This window comes from Pseudorca crassidens, chromosome X (genome assembly GCF_039906515.1).
Source record: "Pseudorca crassidens isolate mPseCra1 chromosome X, mPseCra1.hap1, whole genome shotgun sequence".
NCBI classification, from domain to species: Eukaryota; Metazoa; Chordata; class Mammalia; order Artiodactyla; family Delphinidae; genus Pseudorca; species Pseudorca crassidens.
This window is the reverse complement of record NC_090317.1, coordinates 121,209,401-121,234,254: the sequence shown is the minus strand read 5'-3', so window position 1 is coordinate 121,234,254 and position 24,854 is coordinate 121,209,401. Positions and strand designations below refer to the sequence as shown.

At 41.8% G+C, this 24,854-nt stretch overlaps 1 protein-coding gene across 4 annotated transcripts in view; it reads right to left on the bottom strand.

The window, feature by feature from the left end:
• The window catches only part of ACE2 (angiotensin converting enzyme 2), a 65,389-nt gene that overhangs the window by 4,735 nt on the left and 35,800 nt on the right, over positions 1-24,854 (bottom strand). For 3 of the 4 annotated variants that reach the window (XM_067723037.1, XM_067723036.1, XM_067723039.1), the window contains 10 exons: positions 23,605-23,702; positions 20,500-20,669; positions 17,678-17,904; positions 15,013-15,157; positions 12,521-12,619; positions 8,376-8,498; positions 7,792-7,964; positions 6,519-6,577; positions 3,355-3,455; positions 1,792-1,908 (listed from right to left, as the gene is read on the bottom strand). In XM_067723037.1, coding sequence (XP_067579138.1) covers positions 1,792-1,908; positions 3,355-3,455; positions 6,519-6,577; positions 7,792-7,964; positions 8,376-8,498; positions 12,521-12,619; positions 15,013-15,157; positions 17,678-17,904; positions 20,500-20,669; positions 23,605-23,702 — 1,312 coding nt within the window. The remainder of the gene's footprint in view (positions 1-1,791; positions 1,909-3,354; positions 3,456-6,518; positions 6,578-7,791; positions 7,965-8,375; positions 8,499-12,520; positions 12,620-15,012; positions 15,158-17,677; positions 17,905-20,499; positions 20,670-23,604; positions 23,703-24,854) is intronic. The other variant, XM_067723038.1, reaches the window with a different exon arrangement.

Sequence of the window (24,854 nt, the reverse complement as noted above, 5' to 3'; positions counted from 1 at the left end):
TAAAAATGTATACCTAAAAAAGCAATGATATCAAAGTAAATAACCAGGTTCAGTGAAAGATTTGAGTTTTGACAATTATACATCCTTCCTATCTTGTAACCTAGATTAGGCTTGGAAACAGCTCCATTGGAAAATTAGGCTGCAAGTGCGGAAACGTGCAAATGGTTGGCATTTGTTCATTCGTGACTACTGCGTTGTAAAGGCAAAGTTGGCATGTTTGGTAAGAATTTCCCTTCTGTCAGGGTATGTCTACAATGATGTTATATCAAATAACGGAAAAGGACAACTGCATCCACCTCTTCTACAAATGAAACAGTCCCTCTACACAAGTCTTGACAGTTGTATTTTACAAATGAAAGGTGTTGACATCCAAAATTATCACTAAAAGGCAGCACTGGGGAGGAATACAGGGAAGGAGGCTTTGCCAAAAAAAAGGTGAAGATTATTTTTAAAACAAAAAACAGTGAAATGTTCAATATTCTAGATTGAAAACCAAAGTGTCTGGCATCACATCCTCCTGCCCTTGGGTATAGGGCAGGTCAGGAGGAGGTCAGAGTCCACCCAGAGAGAGAGAGAGAGAGAGAGAGAGAGAGAGAGAGAGAGGTCAAAGCAGCATTAGGCATGTCACCCCTGGCAACCTCTGTCTGAGAGTCTGGGCATTCTGGAAACAGGAAGTTTGAGGACCCCTGTAGCTTGCAGGAGGGCGGGGCTCCTTCATGATGATCTCAGCTGGCGCTTTTCCCCAGGACAAGTCACGCGGAGACAGCCAGTGAGTCTCTGGGCGTGCTCCGGTTGTAAACCCCACTAAACCAGATTTTCTAGGCCCACTCTGCCCAGCAAGTCTTGTTTCTGCTTCCGAAGATGAACAGCAGCTCAAGAGTGCCACCTAGTGAGCACTTCCTGTAGCAGTGAGTAGCTGAAGCCTCTTTTTTTTTTTTTAATGACAAGGGTAAACACCTACACCTCTCCATTATTCACTATTGCTGTTTTGGGAAACAGCTGAGGCAAACTGGGAAAACTGTCCCTTCTGAACACTCACCACCAATAGCAAGTCCCTCTTTTGGAATGGAGGCTAACCAGTGTCTAAGGAATCCTATCCTTGCCTACCTTGTTTCGGACTTTGGTTAGTTAAATGGATCCTACATCAAAGTCCCTACAGCAAATGATGGCGACACCTGCCCATGTGCCCTCTGCTCTTACCATTTTCCGGGTGTGCTGGCCAGGCTTCCTTCAGCCAGTATCTGCTGCCTTTTCCCAAGAGCATTCTCAGGCCACAAGATTCGGCCCTGCCTGCAGGCCAGCAATGCTGGGAAGTTAGTCTCCCCTGTAAGCAGTTCTCAACCAGTGACTGATGGGAGGTGGTGAATAAATACCCCAGCTCTGATGGGACAATTGAGGGGCATATTCTACGCCGTCTCCCAGAATTCCCAGCAGAATGGAGCTCTAGCTGCCCACAGTGGTAACCTGCTCATAACGTGTCCTTTATTACCTTCCTTCCATCCTGTCTCCTGTCCACATTCCTCCATCCGTGTTTCTTGAGGTCACCTCCCAAATAAACGACTTACACTCAAATCCTTGTCTAAGGACCTGTATCTGGATAAACCCAATTAAGACAATCCCCTTGCTATGAGATTCTGGAATTTAAACCCAAGTTTTTAAGATGAGGAAAAACATGTAAATGACTCAGAAGAGTGCCTGGCACTGTATAAGCACACCAAATATTCGTTACTGTTGCTGCTGCATTGGGGAACCCCCTGCCCTGCTATCATGCATTAGAAAGTGAAGTATCACCTGATGGCCTCTTCAACTTCAGTTCTAGGAATGATGTCAGACATATTTTTAGGTGAAGTGACAAAGAAGTTGAAGGAGATTCTTGGCTTCAAGTCACTCACCCACACGTCCTTCTCCCTGTGGAGAAACAAAAGAAACATCTTCCCTGGTGGCACAGAGGACACTGTAAAGAGAATGAAAACTTCTCCTGCTGGTGAAAAGGAGATGGGGGGAGGATCACAGGGTAAAGTAGGGAGACGTGGGGCAGGGCCCGTCATGGAAGGATGTAATTGTCCCAACAAGCTTAACAGGGCCCAAAGCACACGAACTCAACTGCATAAGGTGTGACAGCAAGTCTTGGCGCTGTTAGTTCTGCCACCGTATAAGAACAACAGTTTGGGGTTTTTTTCCAATCATAGAAAAATTTCAAACTGAAAGCAGTAGCAGAATCAGCAAGGAATCGTTGGTGACCCAGACTCGTGCTAAACAACATGGCAGGCAGCAATGGCCCTGTTCCATGGACAGAGGTGGTGCGTTGATATCTTCGAACCTTGCCCCTCCCAGCAAAAACCGTCATGTTACCCCCACCGTGAGGGTGATGAGCGGGGTTGACAGTACGATGTGACAAGACTCTGCTCTCACAGCTGCCAGACTGATCCTAATAAAACCCAAGGCAGATCACAGGGCTCAGAGCCTTCCTCGCCCGGAAGGAAAGCCAGTGGCCTTAGAACAGCTTGGGAGGCACACACGAACTTTCTTCTCGCCTCCCCACCCCCCCGGCCCAGTCCCACCATGACCACATCTCCCACTGGTCTTCTATTAGCTCACTGTGCTCCAGCCACACTAGCCTCCTGGCTGCTCCTTCAACAGGTGAAGGATATTTGTCCCTCGGGATCTTTCCACTTGCTATTTTCCCAGCTGAAACATTTCCCCACAGTCTGCACCTGTGACTCTCTTTCCTGTTTCAGCTATTTGCTCAAATATTAACAAGGCTTTCTCTGACCATTTTAGTTAAAATTGAACCCTACACACACACACACACACACACACACACACACACACACACACACACACACACACACACACACACACCAGCACTCCCTAGCTCCTTTCCTGTTGAATTTTTCTCCCTAGCACTTATCACCATCGAATTCTACTACTTACATATTTACATATTTTGTCGACTGTCTATAACACACACACACACAAAACAGATACATTAGAATATAAGCTCATGAATGAAAGCAGAGATTTCTGCCTTTTTTTTTTCAGTGCTGAGGGTGGATGAGAGCATTTGGGGAAAAGAAGGGGGGAGGAAAAGAGGAGAGAGGAGGGAAGGGGGTGGAAAGGGAAGAGAGAGGCGAGGAGAGGGCCATTTAATAATAACAGTGCTCTTGTCACCTACGAGTCAAATAAGTCACAATCATCCCTAAATAGACTGGCCCAAATTCCAGGAGATCAAAGAGATTTAAAAGTTATTAGGAGGTTTTTCTTAATTTCATTTGAATAAAAGTTGAAGCATAATATTTTCTTAGACCCAAGAGTAAGGGAAATACTGATTGACAGCACAGCAAATCAACTCACCCAAAAGGAATGGTCTTGTTTCTGACTTTTGAAAAATACTCTCTCATGGCGTACGCAACAGATGACCGGAACAAGTACATTTCATTGTCATTCCATTCATACTGCAAATTCAAAACAAAAACATTGCTCAGTAGAGATCGTGGGGTACATTAAAACCTGATATTCTAAAAGCTTTTTTTTTGTCGCACCGTGCATCTTGTGGGATCTTGCGGGATCTGAGCTCCCCGACCAGGGAATGAATCCACGCCCTTGGCAGTGAGAGCGCCAAGTCCTAACCACTGGACCGCCAGGGATTCCCCACAAGCGTTATTTTTAAATTGTCTAATATGCCAAAGATTCTTGCTCTGCGTGACGTCAGTAACCTCCAACTTGGGTGTGCATCAGCATCACCTGGAGGGCTTGTTAAACCACTGAATCCTGGGCCTGAGCCTCAGAGTTTCTAATTCAGAAGGTCTGGGAGGAGACCCAAGAAATCGCATCTCTAACAAGCTCCCAGATGGTGGGAGCTGGTCCCGCTGCCACGCTTTAAAAACCATGGCGTTCACTGGCCCTTTTAATTTAGTTTGATGCAAGCTGAAATAAACACCCGGAGGGAAGGTTTATAGATGGGAGTCATGTGAGCCATTGGTTTTGGTTAAAATGTCCATATACTGTAAACAAATATGCTGAGTTTTTACTATTTTTATAGTAAATTCTTGGATATGTGTAAGTGTAAAAAAAAGAAGAAACTTGAGGTTCAAAGGAAAAAAATTTTTTTTGTAAACAAGGTAATTTGTTCTTGTGTTTCAGTGCTAAACCAATGGCTTGTGTATTTGCATCGTCCAGGAAAAACCTGTTGAAAGAGAAAAAAGCGTTCACTCTTTCCTCCAGTAGATGGCAGTAGAGATCATGAATAGCACGAAGTTTGCATCTCTCCCCCTTCTAGGAAAAACAATTACGAGATGATCATACTAAGTGAAGCAAGCCAGACAGAGAAAGACAAATATCATATGATATCGCTTATATGTGGAATCTAAAAGGATGATACAAATCAACTTATACAAAACAAAAACAGACTCACAGACGTAGAAAACAAACTTATGGTTACCAAAGGGGAAGTGGGGGAGGGATAAATTAGGAGATTGGGATTAACATACACACACTACTATATATAAAATAGATAACCAACAAGAACCTACTGTATAGCACAGGGAACTCTACTCAATATTTTGTAATAACCTATATGGGAAAAGAATCTGAAAAAAAAATGTGTATATGTATAACTGATTCACTTTGCTGTTCACCTGAAACTAACACATTGTAAATCAACTATACTTCAATTTTTAAAAATGTAATTACATTTTCAGAAGTAAATCTAAAATTTTAGCTGTTTAAAGAAAAGATTTCATTGTAAAGCAACTATACTCCAATAAAAATTAATTTAAAAAATAAATAAAATGAATTTTAAAAAGGATTTCAAAGGGTTGCTACATTGACCCCAGCTTGATATCACACAGCTGTTGGAAAAAGTTGCTTTAATAGTAATAATGATATTATTAATATTATTACTAATATTCTGGTTACTATTTCTATATTCAAAAAAAGCAAAGGCCAAGTTCTCAAATTAGTGTCAAAGATCCAGGTGGACTTTGCCATGAAATAGCTTGAACTGGGCAGTTATTCTGGCTAAAAGTATGGTTCTGGTCTCATCAAAGCAGCCTCTCGCTCAGTGAATAGGCCTCAGAACGTTACACCATCAACCCCTCTGAAGACTACCGATCCCTCACTGCATGGAAAGAGAACATGGGGACACATGTCAAGAAAAAAGAAGATAATTGAAAAGGATCCTGACCTACCAGATACTTTAAATTAAAATAATTAAATTTCATTAGTCCAAGGAAGAGCTAATAAAAATATGACAGAAAGAGAAATGATCCCAGAGATACTCAATGATTGTTAAGAAATAGGAACTTGAACTTTTAGAGTTTGGGAAGTGATGCACTTCCATTTTTATTATTTCTTTCTTAAACGTTCCTTTTTTACTCCTACTATGTTATTTATGTTTAAACGTCTTACTTATCTATGAAAGTTACACTACAACTACTGTGGAACCTTGGACAATATTTAACTTACCAGGAAAAGTAAGGGGGTAGAAATGCCATCTTTGGGTCTATCCAGTGCAAAGAACAATTTTCTGTAGCACCCTGGACTGTTTTACCCAATAGTGTCAGGCTGCCCTCTAATCCTGCAAAGCCTGCAGGATGCCACAAGCCCACCCACGCCTTTGATCCCCATCTGCCTGGGGCGACCCTCTCCTCTCCTCTTTCCCAATCAAAGCCACTACTGCTTCAAACTGGATAACCTGAGACAGGTGTTTAGGAGAAAGGAATAGCTGATCAAAGTAATTCACATGAAGGTGTAAGTAATCTGATTTTCTGTAAAACATTCTGTTGTCCTGAAATGCATCTCTACATCAGTGGTTCTCAAACCGTGCCGTAATCAGTCACCTGGGGAGCTTTGATGACTTGATGCCACACCACAGAGCAATTAAGTCAGAATCTCTGGGAGTGGGATTCAAGCACTGATATGTTTCAAAAATCCCAAATGACTCCAGTGTGCAGCTACGTTTGAGAAACTGTGTTCTAAATCAGAGCTTCCCAGTCTTTATTGTGTCTACAGACCCACTGGGGGGCTTGTTAAAATGCAGATTCCGATTAAGCAGGTCCAGGGCTGAGGTCTAAGATTAAAACAAGCTTCCAGGATATAGATGATTGACAAGCTTCCAGGATATAGATGACTGACTAAGACAAAACAACGCAAAACTGCCTACAGTGCTTCTAAGAACAAAAATCTCTCAAAATATAACCATGTCCTCTTCCTCAAATACAAGTAATGGTGATTAGAGTGAATTGGGAGGGTGGGTATTTGATACTTAACATTGGATGTTTTCTCATTGATCTTCATAACACCTTCAAAGTCACAAGGAAAGAGGAGGCATAGCCAATCCAATAGGGAATGAATGTGTTACTAAAAAAACAAACAACCCAAAAGCCAAAGGGCAGAATCTAGAGCTTTTTAAGAGAACCATGTGTCCTCTCATCTTTAGACCACACTGGAATGGGCTTGTTGTGCCCTATTTAAGGGAACACATTGAAAGTCATAGACGCACTGTGTAGAATACTCACAGCTTTTTCTCCAAGAGCTGATTTGAGGCTTATCCTCACTTTGATGCTTTGGTTAGAATCTGATTAAAGAGAAATAACAGACTGTTGTTACAGATGACAGATTGACCATGTGTGTTTATTTCCTTCCTCTCCCAAGATCCCACTAAAGTGATAGTAAAGGAATTTTTTAAGGTATCAACACAATTTTGGAAAATGAGAAGTTATGGAGGAGTGGTAAGTGCTTTTGCAAGGGTCAGGAAGCCATGCCCTAATGTGTACACAGAGGCAGCACAGACCCCCAAAGTCCCACAGAATCCCGGAGAGCCTTGGGATTCAGGTACAGTAGCGGGTGGGAAAAAGATACTGGACGGAAAACAAGGGGAATGAAACTCAAGGTCTGGTTAAAGACACTTTGGGGAACAGTTGGTGTTCCTACCCCATGAGCTCTTGCTTAGAAAGTCACTTGGAGGCTGTGCAGCAAAACAAGAGGTAATTCACGAAAGAAGATATGGCATCCAGGAAGCAGTGGATTCAACCCAGGACAGCAGCAAAGGGATGACTCAGGATGAAAACTGTGGTCCACATTGAGACAGGAGGACTCTAAGTGGGAGTTCTTTAGGAAAAAATGAGACTGAAAAGAATAGATATGTTGGAATAGTTGAAAAAGATGAATGTGACGTACATAGCAAATTAGGCATACAAAAAAAATGAGGCAATAGAAACTCCAGGACAAACAAAAAACCACATAAGAAAGGATATAAAATAGTATATTACTTGGTTCTGCAAGCAAAATGATGCAAATATTGATAATTTCTCTATGAAAAATTATGTTAAACCTAATTGGGAGAATGAGAAAAGGAGGCAGAAGAGTAGGCAGAAGTGCATGCCTAAAAGTGAGTGACAGGGGAATGACAATATAAACAAATTGTTTAAAAATATGAAAGTAACTGCCAGAAAGGAGAGGCAATAGCATTAAAATTGTTAAAAGTATTTGTCTTTGACGAGCCGGATTCGAATACAGTGGGTTGGAGACCGTTAGACTCTTTTAAATATGGGGCTAGTAAAGCAGACTTGAAAGAGAGAGAGAGAGGTAGTTTTCACTGTGCCAGGTACATAGTAGCTGCTCAACAAATGTGTCTCCTCCCAGATAAAATGGCAGCTACCACCGTAGTACAGGGGCTAAGTAGAGGGAGAACATATTCAGCTGTGTCCCAGTCCCATGAGACTGGGGCCAGAGAGGACTAGGGGAAGCAGAAAGTGGGCAGTTAGAAATGTGCCAACTCAATGTACTCACATGGAGTCCAGTCTGTTCTCCATCCCACAAATGAATTCCTGTTCTGCTCTTTCAGCCAGGTCAACAACGGCTCAAAGTAGTTGAGCAGTGGTTTTACGTCCATAGTCTTTACTCCCACAATGCGTTCCAATGCTGAGGTCCAGGGTTCTGATTTTCCAAGGTGCAGCATTTGGCTACAAGAAAAAAGGGGAGGGTGGGTTCAGAGCCTTTTGAGGGATTCCAGATGTACATCTACTTACATGTACAATCTATACTTTCTCCTCTTTGGCTTGACTAAGTTTGCTCCTGGCAAATAAGAAAAGAAGCCATGTTAACAGATGTATTCATCCTTCAATCTCTCTTCCCCTCCAGTTACTACAAAAAGAGCTCTGTAGTTATGACATGGAGAGAGGAGGTGGCCTGTCCAGCCATCACATGGTCCAGGTTCCTGTGTGACCACGAAACAAATATTTAATTTGTGGATGAGAACATCTTGAGGCCCCCAATTTTCTTTTTAGAGCAAAGAAATCAAATTCAAACCTAGGCGTGGAAATGAGTAACATTAAACAGGAATGAGAGGGTCAATATTTTGAAGCATCTCTTACAGCAGCCTCTGCCCAGCTTCGGTGGAATTCGAGATATCACATTTGTACAGGGGACCTTCATGTTTAGCTGTTTGACAAAGGGCTTCATGAAACTGGAATTGATAAATGGTCCTTGTGTAATATCTGTAAAAGAGATAAAGAAAAGAAGTTGTCCTGTGTTTAGTTTCTGTGCTAGAATCAAAGATTGGGGCATGTATTTAAATGTTGAAGCCCTAGTCACCAAAGAAGTACCAGTTAAACCTCTTTTCCCTCCAGAAAGACCCAAACATGAACCCTACAGACTCATCATACTTGCATTCATGTATCAGCTGACAAAAAGGCAGTATTATTTTGTTAAATGTTAGCTCACATTTGTATTGTGTTTTACAGATTTATAGCCCTTTCACATAAATGATGCCAATCGATACTTATGGCAGATCAACAATATTATTTCCACTTTACAAATAAAGAAACTGAGGCTCAGGGCTTAGCTGGTGGTCCAGTGGCTAAGGGTCTGTGCTCCCAATGCACGGGGCTCAGGTTCGATCCCTGGTCAGGGAACTAGATCCCACATGCCGCAACTAAGAGTTCACATGCCGTAACTAAAGATCCCACATGCCACAACTAAAGAACCCACATGCCACAACTAAGACCCAGAGCAACCAAACAAGTAAATAAAAAAGAAAGAAAGAAACTGAGACTCAACAAATTCAAGATCTGGAGCTAAGAGGGGAAGAACATAGGTCTTAGGGCTTCAAGTTAAAAATGCTCTATTACAGATATTAGTCGGCCTGCCAGTTCAAGATGGCAGAGTAGAAGGACGTGTGCTCACTCCCTCTTGCGAGAGCACCAGAATCACAACTAACTGCTGAACAATCATCGACAGGAAGACACTGGAACTCACCAGAAAAGATACCCCACATCCGAAGACAAAGGAGAAGCCATAATGAGACAGTAGGAGGGGCGCTATCACAATAAAATCAAATCCTGTAACTGCTGAGTCGCTGACTCACAAACTGGAGAACACTTATACCATAGAAGTCCATCCACTGGAGTGAAGGTTCTGAGCCACACATCAGTCTTCCCAACCTGGGGCCCTGGTAACGGGAGGAGGAATTCCTAGAGAATCAGACTTTGAAGGCTAGCGGGATTTTGACAGGACTGGGGGAAACAGAGACTCCACTCTTGGAGGGCACACACAAAGTAGTGTGCACATCAGGACCCAGGGGAAGGAGCAGTGACCCCACAGGAGACTGAACCAGACCTACCTGCTAGTGTTGGAGGGTCTCCTGCAGAGGCAGGGGGTGGCTGTGGCTCAGCGTGAGGACAAGGACACTGGCAGCAGAAGTTCTGGGAAGTACTGCTTGGCGTAAGTCCTCCCAGAGGCCGCCATTAGCCCCACCAAAGAGCCCGGGTAGGCTCCAGTGTTGGGTCGCCTCAGGCCAAACCACCAACAGGGAAGGAACCCAGCCCCACCCATCAGCAGTCAAGAGGATTAAAGTTTTACTGAGCTCTGCCCACCAGAGCAACAGTCAGCTCTACCCACCACCAGTCCCTCCCATCAGGAAACCTGCACAAGCCTCTTAGATAGCCTCATCCACCAGAGGGCAGACAGCAGAAGCAAGAAGAACGACAATCCTGCAGCCTGTGGAACAAAAACCACATTCACGGAAAGACAGACAAGATGAAAAGGCAGAGGGCTATGTACCAGATGAAGGAACAAGATAAAACCCCAGAAAAACAACTAAATGAAGTGGAGATAGGAAACCTTCCGGAAAAAGAATTCAGAATAATGATAGTGAAGATGATCCAGGACCTCGGAAAAAGAATGGAGGCAAAGATCCAGAAGATGCAAAAAATGTTTAACAAAGACCTAGAAGAATTAAAGAACAAACAAACAGAGATGAACAATACAATAACTGAATTGAAAACTACACTAGAAGGAATCAACAGCAGAATAACTGAGGCAGGAGAACAGATAAGTGACCTGGAAGACAGAATGGTGGAATTCACTGCTGCAGAACAGAATAAAGAAAAAAGAATGAAAAGAAATGAAGACAGCCTAAGAGACCTCTGGGACAACATTAAACGCAACAACACTTGCATTATAGAGGTCCCAGAAGGAGAAGAGAGAGAGAAAGGACCCGAAAAAATATTTGAAGAGATTATAGTTGAAAACTTCCCTAACATGGGAAAGGAAATAGCCACCCGAGTCCAGGAAGAGCAGAGAGTCCCAGGCAGGATAAACCCAAGGAGAAACATGCCGAGACAATAGTAATCAAAATTGACAAAAATTAAAGACAAACAAAAATTATTAAAAGCAACAAGGGAAAAATGACATACGTTTTTCCCTTGACAAGGGAACTCCCATAAGTTTAACAATTGATTTCTCAACAGAAATTCTACAAGCCAGAAGGGAGTGGCATAATATATTTAAAGTGATGAAAGGGAAGAACCTACAACTAAGATTATTCTACTTGGTAATGATCTGATTCAGATTTGATGGAGAAATCAAAAGCTTTACAGACAAGCAAAAGCTAAGAGAATTCAGCACCACCAAACCAGCTCTACAACAAATGCTAAAGGAACTTCTCTAAGTGGGAAACCCAGGAGAAGAAAAGGACCTACAAAAGCAAACCCAAAACACTTAAGAAAATGGTCATAGGAACATACATGTCGATAATTACCTTAAACGTGAATGGATTAAATGCTCCAACCAAAAGACACAGGCTTGCTGAATGGATACAAAAACAAGGCCCATATATATGCTGTCTACAAGAGACCGACTTCAGACCTAGGGACACATTCAGACTGAAAGTGAGGGGATGGAAAAAGATATTCCATGCAAATGGAAATCAAAAGAAAGCTGGAGTAGCAATACTCATATCAGATAAAATAGACTTTAAAATAAAGAATGTTACAAGACACAAGGAAGGACACTACATTGATGATCAAGGGATCAATCCAAGAAGGAAATATAACAATTATAAATATATATGCACCCAACATAGGAGCACCTCAATACATAAGGCAACTGCTAACAGCTATAAAAGAGGAAATCGACAGTAACGCAATAATAGTGGGGGACTTTAATACCTCACTTACACCAATGGACAGATCATCCAAGATGAAAATAAATAAGGAAACACAAGCTTTAAATAACACAATAGACCAGATAGATTTAATTGATATTTATAGGACATTCCATCCAAAAACAGCAGATTACACTTTCTTCTCGTGTGCACGGAACATCCTCCAGGATACATCACATCTTGGGTCACAAATCAAGCCTCAGTAAATTTAAGAAAATTGAAATCATATCAAGCATCTTTTCTGACCACAATGCTATGAGATTAGAAATGAATTAAAGGGAAAAAAACGTAAAAAACACAAACACATGGAGGCTAAACAATACGTTACTAAATAACCAAGAGATCACTGAAGAAATCAAAGAGGAAATCAAAAAATACCTAGAGACAAATGACGATGAAAACACGACGATCCAAAACTTATGGGATGCAGCAAAAGCAGTTCTAAGAAGGAAGTTTATAGCTATACAAGCCTACCTCAAGAAACAAGAAAAATCTCAAATAAACAATCTAACCTTACACCTAAAGCAATTAGAGAAAGAAGAACCAAAACCCCCCAAAGTTAGCAGAAGGAAAGAACTCATAAAGATCAGAGCAGAAATAAATGAAATAGAAACAAAGAAAACAATAGCAAAGATCAATAAAACTAAAAGCTGGTTCTTTGAGAAGATAAACAAAATTGATGTGTATAAAATGGGTGACTAATAAGAACCTGCTGTATAAAAAAATAAAATAAAATTCAAAAATTAAAAAAAACCCATATTAGTCACTCAAAATAAATAAATAAATAAATAAAAATACTCTATTACAATCACCCTGCACTCTGTCAGTAACAAGAAGACAAACAAAAATATATTTCTATTTCTCCCAAGGATACTATAAATTCCCTGATGGTGGGAGAAAAGATCTCATGTAAGTTTTATTTAACTCAATACATCATGTTGAGTTAAATCGAATTGAAACTGATCATCTATTTTGAGGATCTAAGGGGGAGGTGAATGGAGATAGAAAAAGAAATTAAAGTTGTCACTCTGTCCACAAATCCTAGAAGTGAAATAGAAGAAAACTGTCATTTACCGGATGAATGAGTAATCTTCAGCAACATGGAACAGACACGCGGGGTCACAGTATGTTTCATCATGGGGCAGAGGCTCCACCACCCCGACTATCTCTCGCCTTTGGGGAAAAAAGAAGATACGTTAGCTCTGGGTCACTCATCGTGAAAAAGTGTGGATGGTGTCATTAGTGCAGTGTCATCAGCCAATGGCGTTTCTACTGAAATTAGTTGTCAGGTGAAATTGAAACAGTGTAAAGAATTACAGAATAAAGTGCATCGTGTAGTCATCTCTTTATTTTTTAGATTCAGCCAGTCTACAGCATTGGAAAATAGCTGTACCTTCAAAATACTAATTTACTAAAGTGCATTGCGTGGCCAAAAACATACAGTGAAAGTCCTAATAATTCCTCTCCGGCACTACATATTATGGGCTCCTCGTAGGCGGAATTTTCTAAAATTGAAATCTCACTGATTCTTCAAGGCTAGCTCAAATGTCCCCTCCTCTGTGTGGCCTGCCCCTGATCCCAACCACCTGCCAGCACAGTGAACCCTCCAGCTCCCTTGGCCTTCTCTAGCTCTGCCTCCTTTGCCATTTCTCTCTCCGTTTTATAATTATTCACATACAGCTCCTTCTTGCCCTGGAGACTTGCCCTAGCAGGCGGGGCTGTGTTTTGGTCATCTTTACAGTTCCAGTGTCAGACACGATGGCAATGCTAAGAAAAGACTTCACGTGGATTCACTGAATGCATAGAGTAATGCATTAATGAATCATTTTAAGGGTCTGATTCCATGTACCTTTGGAAATAAACTAAAAGGGATCAAAAATTAATTTGATCAGAAAAAAAAAGGTAGGAAAACCATGTATTTGGCATTGTTTAAAGTGAATACATCCGTCCTTTCTCACTGTGGGATCATGATAGACATAATTTCAGTAATACTCAAATGCTAGCAACAGCTACTACAGATGCTGCCTCCTCCCTCCCAAGGAGGGTTTATGTCACCAGAGAGAATCTTGGCAGAAGAGTGGCACTGACTTCAACTTACGGATATGGGGCTGAATGTTATAATGGTAGATCTTCACCACAGAGAGGAAAAATAAAGAAAAATAATTGACAGGAGTCTGACTAATAGATGGTGAGGAGAAGCTTTCTTTCTTCTTTTCCTTCCTTCATTCGTTCATTCATTCATTCCTTCTTTCCTAACTTCCTTCCTTCCATCTTCTTCTGTAATACTTTCATCATTTATTTCATACTTGCATGTGCCAGGCACTGTGCAAGGCACTTGGGATACGGTGATGAATGAGGTAGCGCTGAAACTACTGAAAGGAATCGCCCTCTGTTGCCCAAATGCAGCAGGCTCTCACTAGCTTGGAATTCTCTCCCTTCCCCTCTACATACCCCTGGTTAAATCCCACATCTTTCTCAAAGCTGTTTGGATGCCTCTCTTCATCTGACCTATCAGCCAGGGTTTTGGATCCCCCCTTGGATGCTCATGGATGCCCACATTCTCCCATCACAACCCAACACATTGCAGTGCTTTCATTTCCTGCATTCCTCCATAGACTACAAGTTCTTTGAAGTCGAGGAGAACATCAGAAATGATCAGCATCGGATTCCCCAGTGCTTTACCTAAAATGTGGGGTAAATATTTTTGTTTCAAAGAATGGACAAAAGCAAAAATAAAAATGAATAAATTGATCACTTCCGAAATAATATCACAGTTTAATGGGTGCCTCAATACTTAAGATAGAGCATGAGAAATTATGTCACTTGACCCTGCTGGGGGTGGGGCAGAGCCAAGGAAACATTATCTGAGAAAGCTCCCAAATGGAGACTTAAAAAATAAAAAGGAGGCAGTTAATGTGGGGTGTGTGTGTGTGTGTGTGTGTGCGTGTGTGTGTGTGGTATGTGATGGCATTTCCCTAGCCTGAATACACTTCTCTCTCATTTTCACATACTTAGCCCCACATCACTAGATTTCAAGATTTAGCCACTGAAATCCCAGTTATTCTGACTAGGAAGAATTCTCTGAGAACTCCAGTGCCAGTTGTCTTAGGTGGGTTCTCACCCAAACAGACCCTGAGATCAGGCCCTGGGATGTGATCCCAGGAAACACAGGCAAAGGAGTGAGGAAGTGAGACAGGAAAAGGAAAGCAGCCCCCAAAAGGTATGTTATCAAGCAAGTCACCACAGTGGGTAACTGGAGCCTATTCCCACTGAGGAACTCTAGGATCCCACGTAGAGCACTCACCTCAGAATTCTCCCCGCTGAGGGCGAGGGAGCTGAAGTACTTATCCACCAATTCCCATCACACATAGTTCCTCAGTCTTTTCTCCATAGGAGGGTCCTAGTGACCAGAGGAAGCCCTCAGGCAATAAAATACAGATACTGGTACTAAGTATATGATGTCTGTGTGTGTATGTGAGTGTGTGGACACAGGCCAACCAAATGCTTTTAAATAAACAGCAAACTCAAGAGGAAACATTTTACTGATTGCATATTCATTGACTTACTTCATCTCCCACCACTTTTGCATCCACTGCTCTTTGGGTATTTCACCCTTAAAGACCATCCACCTCCACTTTTCTAACATGTAGGTAAACGGTAGAGTTCCAACAATAGTAAGTGCTTGTTTGAGCAGGAAGTTTATTTCTGTTGCTGAAAATAAAATGGGAAAGGATAAACATTAAGATGAGGGTGACAGCGGACGTTTTGTATTAGACAATTTCCTAACCTCAAGATATACTTACTGTAAGGATGATCACATGAGAAATATTGACAGTGGACATAATAATATGTATATATTAGTTTTCTCAGCTGAGGGATTTGGAGTAGGGTGAAGCCTTGGATAGATCAGGTTAAATAAATCTACGAGGAACCCCTAATCCTTTTTCTTTATTAGTTTCCATTGCCTTCCTTAAGTACTTCTTATCAGAGCTAATTAGGGGTATTTTATCTACTTTCCTAGTCATACTGTTTATCTTTTTTGGTTTATTTATTTATTTATTTATTTATTTATTTTTGGCTGCGTTGGCTCTTCTTTGCTGCATGCAGGCTTTCTCTAGTTGCAGTGAGCGGGGGCTACTCTTCATTGCGGTGCAAGGGCTTCTCATCGCGGTGGCTTCTCTTTGCCGTGGAGCACGGGCTCTAGGCACGCAGGCTTCAGTAGTTGTGGCTCACAGGCTCCAGTAGTTGTGGCTCACGGGCTCTAGAGTGCAGGCTCAGTAGTTGTGGCACATGGGCTTCGTTGCTCTGCGGCATGTGGGACCCTCCCGGACCAGGGCTCGAACCCATGTCCCCTGCACTGGCAGGCGGATTCCCAACCACTGTGCCACCAGGGAAGCCCCACACTGTTTATTGTTGCAAGCTCCATGAAGGAAGTGACTGTCAATTCTCATTCAAGACTGTATACCTAGCCTGGTGTCTGCTACATGATGTCCTCTGTGAGTCTTTGCTAAATAAACAAATATTAAACAGATGTGGCCAAAAGCCAGTAAACCAGGGAAGGGAAAAAACAACAAAAACGAGCCTCCCTAGAGGAAACCATCCACTGGATGATCAGAAGTCCAATGTACTTTAAATTTACTGACATCTTCCTCACCTGAGTTTAAAATGCTTTAACAAATTATGTTATTTCATTTATCCTTTATTAGTGATGTAAAAAGGCAGTGGAGCTCATATCTAGTGCGTAAGTGAAGCTCACTGGAATGTAAGCAGAGGGATATTATCTACTTGGCACACCAATGTATTTAGTGTCTTTTAAAATGCTTTACACATAGTAAGGGCTCAATAAATATTTTTGGAAGAAGAAAGGAAGAGAGGGAGAAGGAGAGAGAGAGAGAGAGAGAAGGAATGAAGGACCTTATTTTGTTTAGCATCATTCACAGATCAGGGCCAGAGCCAAGGAAAGAAGCAGGAGTTTTTCAAATCAGTGGTTTAACCATGCCTAGTACTGTCTTAGTGATTCAACCATCTTTGACTGCTGTCAAGGAATATTAAAAAATGATAAAACGAATAATGGTCTGTTAATTGACTTGAGAATGATACTTTAAAATTAGGAAACAGGTGTGGTTACTGCGAACCCCCTTTCCTCTGTTGCTCCCTTCATGGGAGGATGCTGCTACTTGTCTATTACCCACTGGGTCTGTGCTCACAGTAAATTTTTCACACATGATGATGGCTTTACACTGACCTACTCCCAGGTCCTTGTGAGATCATCAAGGTCTGGAGCCAGAAGTCGAGGCAAAGCGAATTGCCCACACAAGGATGGAGCTCATGACCTGGACCTCATCGACTAAATGTACTAGTAGGCAGAGCTGAAGTTTATGTCCCAAATTGCTAAAATGAGGGGAGAGAAATACACAGGAAAGAAGAACATATTTGGCCCTAAGTGTCCTCCTTTTACAAGAAAAAATCCTCACAGAAAAATCTGGATCTCGTGAATATCTGTTGTGTTCCATCAAGTCCAACCCATCTAAAGAGAAACAGGCTGCCTCGGGCAAAGACGCTGAAGAATGGCCTGAATCTGAGGGGATGTTACGGGGCAAATTCATGCTTCGGCCACATGAACAAAACGTTTCAGTCTCCTCCAGTCTTGATATTCCACCACCTGTTCCTTAAGAACTCCCAAATTTCAAGTTACACTTTGCTTTGCATAATATTATGGGAAAAGTTATAGATTAGGGCTCTGCTTCCGGTTCTGCCATGTTGCTTCTTGACCTTGGGTTAATTATTTTCCCTCTCATGTCTTCAGTTTGCTTCCTCTGCAAAATGGTTGTTAGAATCTGTTCCAGCTCCACTGTTTTGGTTTTTACCTAGAACCAGGGGATTCAGTCAGAACTCTGACACTAATTAGCTGGGTAACCTTGGATAAGCCATTTCAGTTCTGTGGGCCTGTTTTAGCATCCTTTTAAAAAGCTTCTGTTAGATGGTTCTTAGAGTCCCAAGACCATTCACTTAGTTACCTCTCTTATGCCCTTTTCAAAGATACAAAACCAGAAGCTGGCATATTATACTATATACTTAAAATTTTTTTAACCAGTAGCAATTTCCAGTTACCCATAAATAACTTATATTTTACATGGCAAAAATTAAATATATCCTATGCATGACAATAAATACCTTTGCCCATGTCAGACTAAAGAATACCCAAAACAGGCCATGAAAACATGTCCATACCACTGTCTTCATAAAAATCAGGGGGCAGAAGACCAAGGGCTTTCAGATAGTGAGGTGTAGCTGCAGAAAGTGACATGATTTCCCCAACAGCTTCATGGAAACCTTCATTAGCTCCATTTCTGAACAGGTAGGGCTGTGTGGCATACGCCATGTCATACTGGATGTGCCCCATCTCGTGATGGGCTGTCAGGAAGTCATCCATCGTCACCTTTGTGCACATTTTGATCCTGAACAAAAATGGGCAAGATTAAAATGAATCTCATTGAATTTCATTTAATCATCACAATGGAGTTATATGGGATTTCCATAGCATTCACCTTTCCAAGACTTATTCACCAATGATTCTTGAGGACCTATCTTGTACGTCCTAGAAACTGTACTAGGTGCTCAATATAAAGTGATGGGCAGGGCTGAATCTTGTCCTCCTGATCACAGACTAACAGAAAGGAAGATAAACAGAGTCGTCTACTACAAAAACTCTGAGGCAAGTACTCTACAAGTGATCAGTAGACATGGCCTTGGGCACAACAATGAGTATATGGAAGCATAGTCTTCTGGAAGCCCCCAGGAAGGGCATAACTCAGGATGCAATGAGCAAGCTGGACCTTGGTCAACATGCAGGGGTTTGCCAGGCAAATGGCAGGGAGGGACAAGAGACTGACATTCCTAGAAGCGCTCAGTGAGGATGGCTTGAGAAAAGAATGTGGCATTCAGGACACAGCCAGCAGTCTGGTACAGCCAGGACATAGTAGTAGGAGGAGAAAGGGCTAGAAATTGATATTTGGGAATCATTAGCATGTAAGTCAGGGAGTGGATGTGATGGCCCATGAAGCTGTGTAGGATGGCAAGAAAAGAGGGCCAAGGACAAAGCCCCAGGAGGTCCCAGGATGTACAGGGTGGAGAGACGAAAAGGAGACAGAGAGAGAAGTCAAAGAAGTCCAGAAGGAATGACGATGCAGACATCAGTGAACAAGAGCACTTCAAAGACAGCTCCTCAACACGGCCCCATGCTGTTGTGGCCCAATGGTATGAGGATGGCATCTGGCAATTAGGTGCCGGTCCTTTTCAACTTGGCAAGAGCAATTTCATGCGGATGAGTGTAGGGGTCATATTTCAGTAGGTTCAGTCGTCTTCCCACCACTCTGAGCACCACGTCATCCCCTGACAAATACCCTTTAAGGACTCCCGCTGCTCAGGAATGAACTCAACCTCCTTTACACATCCCAACATGACCTCCTTCTCTAACTTGGTTTTTCTCTATACTCTTTTGGCACAATTATAAGAATAGCTATTATATAGTTAATATCTACTGTGTGTAAGATCCTGTGCTAGGAAGCTCACATACACTTACTCATTTTTCAACTTCACCCTAGTACTGGAGTCGGTGAGCTATGGCCTGCAGCTGGCTACCTGCTGTGATAGATCAGGCTTTACTGGGACACAGCCCTAACCATTTGTTTCTGTATTATCTATGGCTGCTTTCATGCCACAAGGGCAGAGATGAGTAGTTGCAACAGACACCTGCAAAGCCTAAAGAAACTATTTACTATCTGACCTTTTATAGGAAAGGATTGCCAACCCCTACTCTAGCGCATGCGGCTGGGGCCCTGCCTAGATCTGCTTTACCAGAAAGATCCACCCATCTCCCAGTTGTCTGAGTCCTGGCTGTTGGCCAACAGCTGCTTCCTTCTTTAATGTTTTTGGCTAAATGGGAGGTGCCTCAACCAGGAGGTTATGTGGCCCCATACTCTGGGGCAGTCCACAGCCAATGACTGAGTAATATGGGGTACAAAGGGCCAGTCCTCTTGTCTCAAGATGTGACCAACTCTGTGGTACAAATCATGCTCCAGAGAGCCCCGTGGGATCAGGCTGAGGCCAAGTCTCTAGCAGAGACCACCTCCTTATTAACGCTTTCCCCTGCCCCATCCTGCTTCCCTCACTCCCCTTTGCCTGCAAGCTCTCCCTCGGTGAAACACGTGTACAAGAATCTCCATCTCAAGCCAGGGAACCCAACCTAAGACACTCACAAACCTGCCAACCGGGAATTACGATTCCACTTTATAGATAAAGAAACTGAAACCCAAGCAGGTTAAATACCTTGCCCAAGGTTGCCTATTCATTAAGTGACACAGCTGGGGTTAGAAAGCCTGTGCTCATTCTGCCATTTCACACAGACCCTCCTTCACACGCCCTTTATTCTAGCCTAACCTGCTGACTCCAGTACACAACACTGGTCCTGCCTCTCTGCATCTGATACTGCTATTCTCCCAGCCCCGTGTCCCTCCCAGCTCTGTCTGTCCAAACCCTTCTTGTCTTCCAAGCCCAACTCAAATGCCACCTGAAGAGCCCTGTCCGAGCCAAACCCCTATTCCAGGTGTGGTCACTTATCTTCCAATTCCCACGGAGTGTTCTCTGTGTTTCTCTTAATGACACATACCAGCTTATCTATTCACCTGTCCTAGCTCACTCAGAAGAGGGAAACGGAGGTGGGGATCAATGCCTCACTCACATATCCATCTTCCATAAATCTTGCACCAACCCTTTCCTAATGGGGTCACCACCATACCCATGACCATGCAACTCTAATGGGTGCATATCATCTCAGACGAAGCAAACTGTCTAAAGGTTCAAGTTAGGGCCTGCTGACAATCCCCTTTTCCTTGGAAAGCCCAGATGTGCTCTCATGGACTCCCAGCCTTCGTTCAAGGAGAATTCATTCATCTCTTCTGTGCTCAGAGAAGCAGAGAAGGAATCCAAATTCATCCTCATCCCTCCATTGTCTCCCATTTTAGTATCAGCTGTGTACACATCAGCCTCACTACCTGAAGTCACCCTTCCCCAGGTCCCATGCTGTGGGGTGGCAGACCACTTTCCGGCCATCGCCTGGCTCAGTTAGCATGGAGTTATCCCAGAATCCTTGAGTCATATTAGGAAGGCCAATAGACACAAAGAACTTCTCAGCCTCCTTGAATATCCTCTTTGCATCCCAGGACTGGAAGAAAAAAAAACAAAAAAAACCCCAGCATTTAATTCTAGCATTAAAATCATGGCATTCTTTCTGTTGGATGTGTACAAAGGCATAACTGTTCTGGAAGGCAATTTGGCAACATGTATGGACAGCTTTCACAGCGTTTATACTCTTTGTCTCAGTAATCCTGTCTCTAGGGAACTAACCTAGGAAATTCTCAGAAATTAGGTCGAAGAATTATGTTTAAAATGATTTTTATTATTAATTTTCAATTGAAATAATTTGATATATTGTGTAAGTTTAAGGTGTACAACGTGTAAAATGATTTTCTTTTTTTTTTGCAGTACGCAGGCCTCTCACTGTTGTGGCCTCTCGCGTTGCGGAGCACAGGCTCCGGACGCGCAGGCTCAGCGGCCATGGCTCACGGGCCCAGCCGCTCCGCGGCATGTGGGATCTTCCCGGACTGGGGACGAACCCGTGTCCCCTGCATCGACAGGCAGTCTCTCAACCACTGCGCCACCAGGGAAGCCCTAAAATGATTTTTAATAGAGGGAAAAGTGGAAACAACCACCAGAATGGTTAAATGAATAATGATGCCTTTGAGGAATGGAAAATCTAAATAAATTAGATTTATAAACAATTTTTATTGATATTTTTAATAATTTAATAGTGAAAAAGTAAAATATATAAACCACTTATATGGTATAATCTTAATGAGAAAATACATTAAAATGTTAACAGTAGACGGGGTGAGATCATGTGTGAAGTTTTTTGTCTTTATTCTTTATGTTCCAAGTATAAACACAAACGATAATGACCTTCTCTTTGCTAAAAACTGTTCAACTCAAGACAACATCCCTTGATTGATCTCCTTCGATGGGCAAGGCCCTGGCATTAGGCTCATTAGAAGACACAAACAATAAAGCAGACATGAAGTTGTGTGATTTTGGAACCAAAAAGGCCCACATGTGACCCAGCAGCCGATGGGTAGGGGGGGGCCTTGGCTTCATAGTCTGTATGGGAATCTAAACTTTCAGAATGTTCTGGAACTGGAGAGGGGCAGCAGAAGGTGTCTGCGATTCAGCAAACTCTTCTGGGAACCAGTGTCTCTGGAGCTGACCAAGACTTCTTTGGACATAAGGCCCATATCAGTCAAACTAAGTTTGTATAATTGGCAGATATTTAATGAATCACGTTTTAGTGACACAGAAAACTTCCTTTCATCTTAAAGACCAGTCAAGTTTGTTTTTTCTCCTATGTCAGCCTTGGGGATATGCAACTGGATATAACAGACACTATGGATATTTTCTTTGACCTTTAAAGGCTTAATGTCAGTCAATATTGCTATTGGTGAGTATGGCATTCTTAAGGAGAATGAACATATACTAAAACAGCATAGACGGGCAAGCACAATTAACATCTGCTGAATGAAGAATGAATGGATAGAAAACCAGGCTGGAAATATTAGGAGTTCTCAGTTCCAACCTTAGTTGTCACTGACTGTCTTTGTGACTTTGAACAAATCATTTACCCAAGCCTCAGTTTCCTCACCTACAACATGGAACTATCACAATACCTGTCCTGGCAGTCCCATAGGTTTGTCGTAAACATAACATTAGGCGAGATGGTGGGTGTGAAAACACCGTAGATAGGCTATGGAGCTACATAAAGATGGGCCTCTGCTGCTGCTCAACTGCAAAGTGGGGCTCCAACGGCTGCAGGAGTTTAGGGGCCCTTGCAGCTTCACGTTTTCATTCTGCTATGGACTTTTCCCAGGAGTATGTTACGTAGGTGAAGAAGTTCATTGCATTGCTGCTTACAGATTTAAAACTGTTAACAAGCAGTGCATAAATAGCAAACCATGGTGCAACCATCTGAAGAAATTTTACACGGCCAGTAGATGTATGATTATGGCTCCTACCCAGAAATGTAGGCTATTAGCTGAATAAAGAAAAATACACAATTATAACTATAATATTATTTAATCAATGGAAGGGAACATAGAGAATTTAAACAATTATACCAAGATGGTAAAAAAAGTTTATTTAAAAACTATTTTAGACTCTTGTAATATTTTTAACAGTAATGATTTTTAATATGCAAAAATCTTCTAATGATATCCTTGTTTTACTATTCACAGAGATTACTGACTACTTAGCAATGACTAACTTTATTTTTTTTTTTAACTTTATATTTTTTTAACATCTTTATTGGAGTATAATTGCTTTACAATGTTGAATTCGTTTCTGCTGTATAACAAAGTGAATCAGCTATACATATACATATATCCCCATATCCCCTCCCTCTTGTCTCCCTCCCTCCCATCCTCCCTATCCCACGGCTCTAGGTGGACACAAAGCACCGAGCTGATCTCCCTGTGCTATGCGGCTGCTTCCCACTAGCTATCTATTTTACATTTGGTAGTGTATACATGTCCATGCCTCTCTCTCACTTCATCCCAGCTTACCCTTCCCCCTCCCCATGTCTGCAAGCCCATTCTCTACGTCTGCGTCTTTATCCCTGTCCTGCCTCTAGGTTCCTCAGAACCATTTTTTTTTTTTAGATTCCATATATATGTGTTAGCTTACCGTATTTGTTTTTCTCTTTCTGACTTACTTCACTCTGTATAACAGACTCTAGGTCCATCGCAATGACTAACTTTAGAAAGAGTTATGGCAACCAGTTGATAATTCCACATCTTATTGCTTAATGGAAAACTCAGGTCATCTCTACTTTTAATATCTCTCAGCAAGATCAATACCATACTTATTGAAGGTACTTGATGTCACTGACATTGTAAACTACTTTTCCATGAAAAGACAGCTACATAAGAAATAAATTTAAATTAGCTTGAACATTTTCTCATTTACATGTTTTCATAAGACAAGAAGAGAAGGATGGCATAAAAAGAAATGAGGTTGAGGATTTAGATTTGGTTTTCAAGGTGTCTTCTTCCTACCTGGTTCTGCATTTCTTTGGTAACATCTATGCTCGGTCTCTCTCCAAAGGGGACTGTCAAAGGGTACAGATTTGTCCAAAATCTCCCCCACATATCACCTATTTAAAAAAAAGATTTCGTTAATACATGACAAGGACAACAGAAGTATAGACCTGATTTTACATAGTGCATGAGGTGGGATTGGTAAACAGGACACAGAGTATTCTAGATTTAATCTAGTTTCTGTGCTTCCTTTTCACTACCTCTTTTCTTCTTCCCTTATTTTATATTTTCAACATTCCCTTCTTTTTTTACCACCTCTAAAAGGTTAAAATGGCAGGAGATGATGTGGCTAGACAAAGTTTGTTAGGGAATCATCCCTGTTTCTCACATTTCAAATTACAATTCAAAGGCACAATGTATTAAATGTACAGGACATCACAGCTACTATAGATTAGAAATAGATTTATATAGTCCCTCATCCATGGGACAAAATACTACAAACTAGACTATTAGTAATCTATGATATTGGATTCAAGAGAGATCATATAGACAGACTTGTGGTTGCCAAGGGGGATGGAGGGGGAGGCAGGGATGGATTGGGAGTTTGGGGTTAGCAAATACAAACTATTATATATAGAATGGATAAACAACAAGGTCCTACTGTATAGCACAGGGAACTATATTCAATATCCTGTGATAAACCATAATGGTAAAGAAAAAAAGAGAGAGAGATCATATAGGATGATCATTCAGGAATCTCTGCTAACTAACCAGTAACTAAGTTCCACTTTTATTACTATATTATAGGAATCCACTTAACTGGGTGATTTTTCAAACATCTCAAACAAATGTTAAATTGAATTCCAAGGCCAGAAACCCTAAAAGGAAAAAATGGATCTAGAAAAAAATCAATCTCATAATAGGACCAGAATCCTGGCACCAAAGGAATGGGGGAAAATAACTACATAAAGAATATGTCAATGAACTCATGTTTTAAAAGATAAAATTCAGTAGAGATCAATGTAAAGTCCTATGCTTCAATTTTAAAGAAATATCTATCTATTATAGAAATATGTGATATGTGACATCAGGCTGAAACATATCCCACATGTAAAAGACCAAAAGGGACCCAACAAACAGTATGATGTGGCTTCCAAAACACAAATGTGACTGTAGGGTAAGCGAGTAGAATTACAGAGTCTAGAACAAAGGAAACCATAGCACCATTTTTACTCCATGTTGGTCAAACTTTATCTGGAGTAACTGTT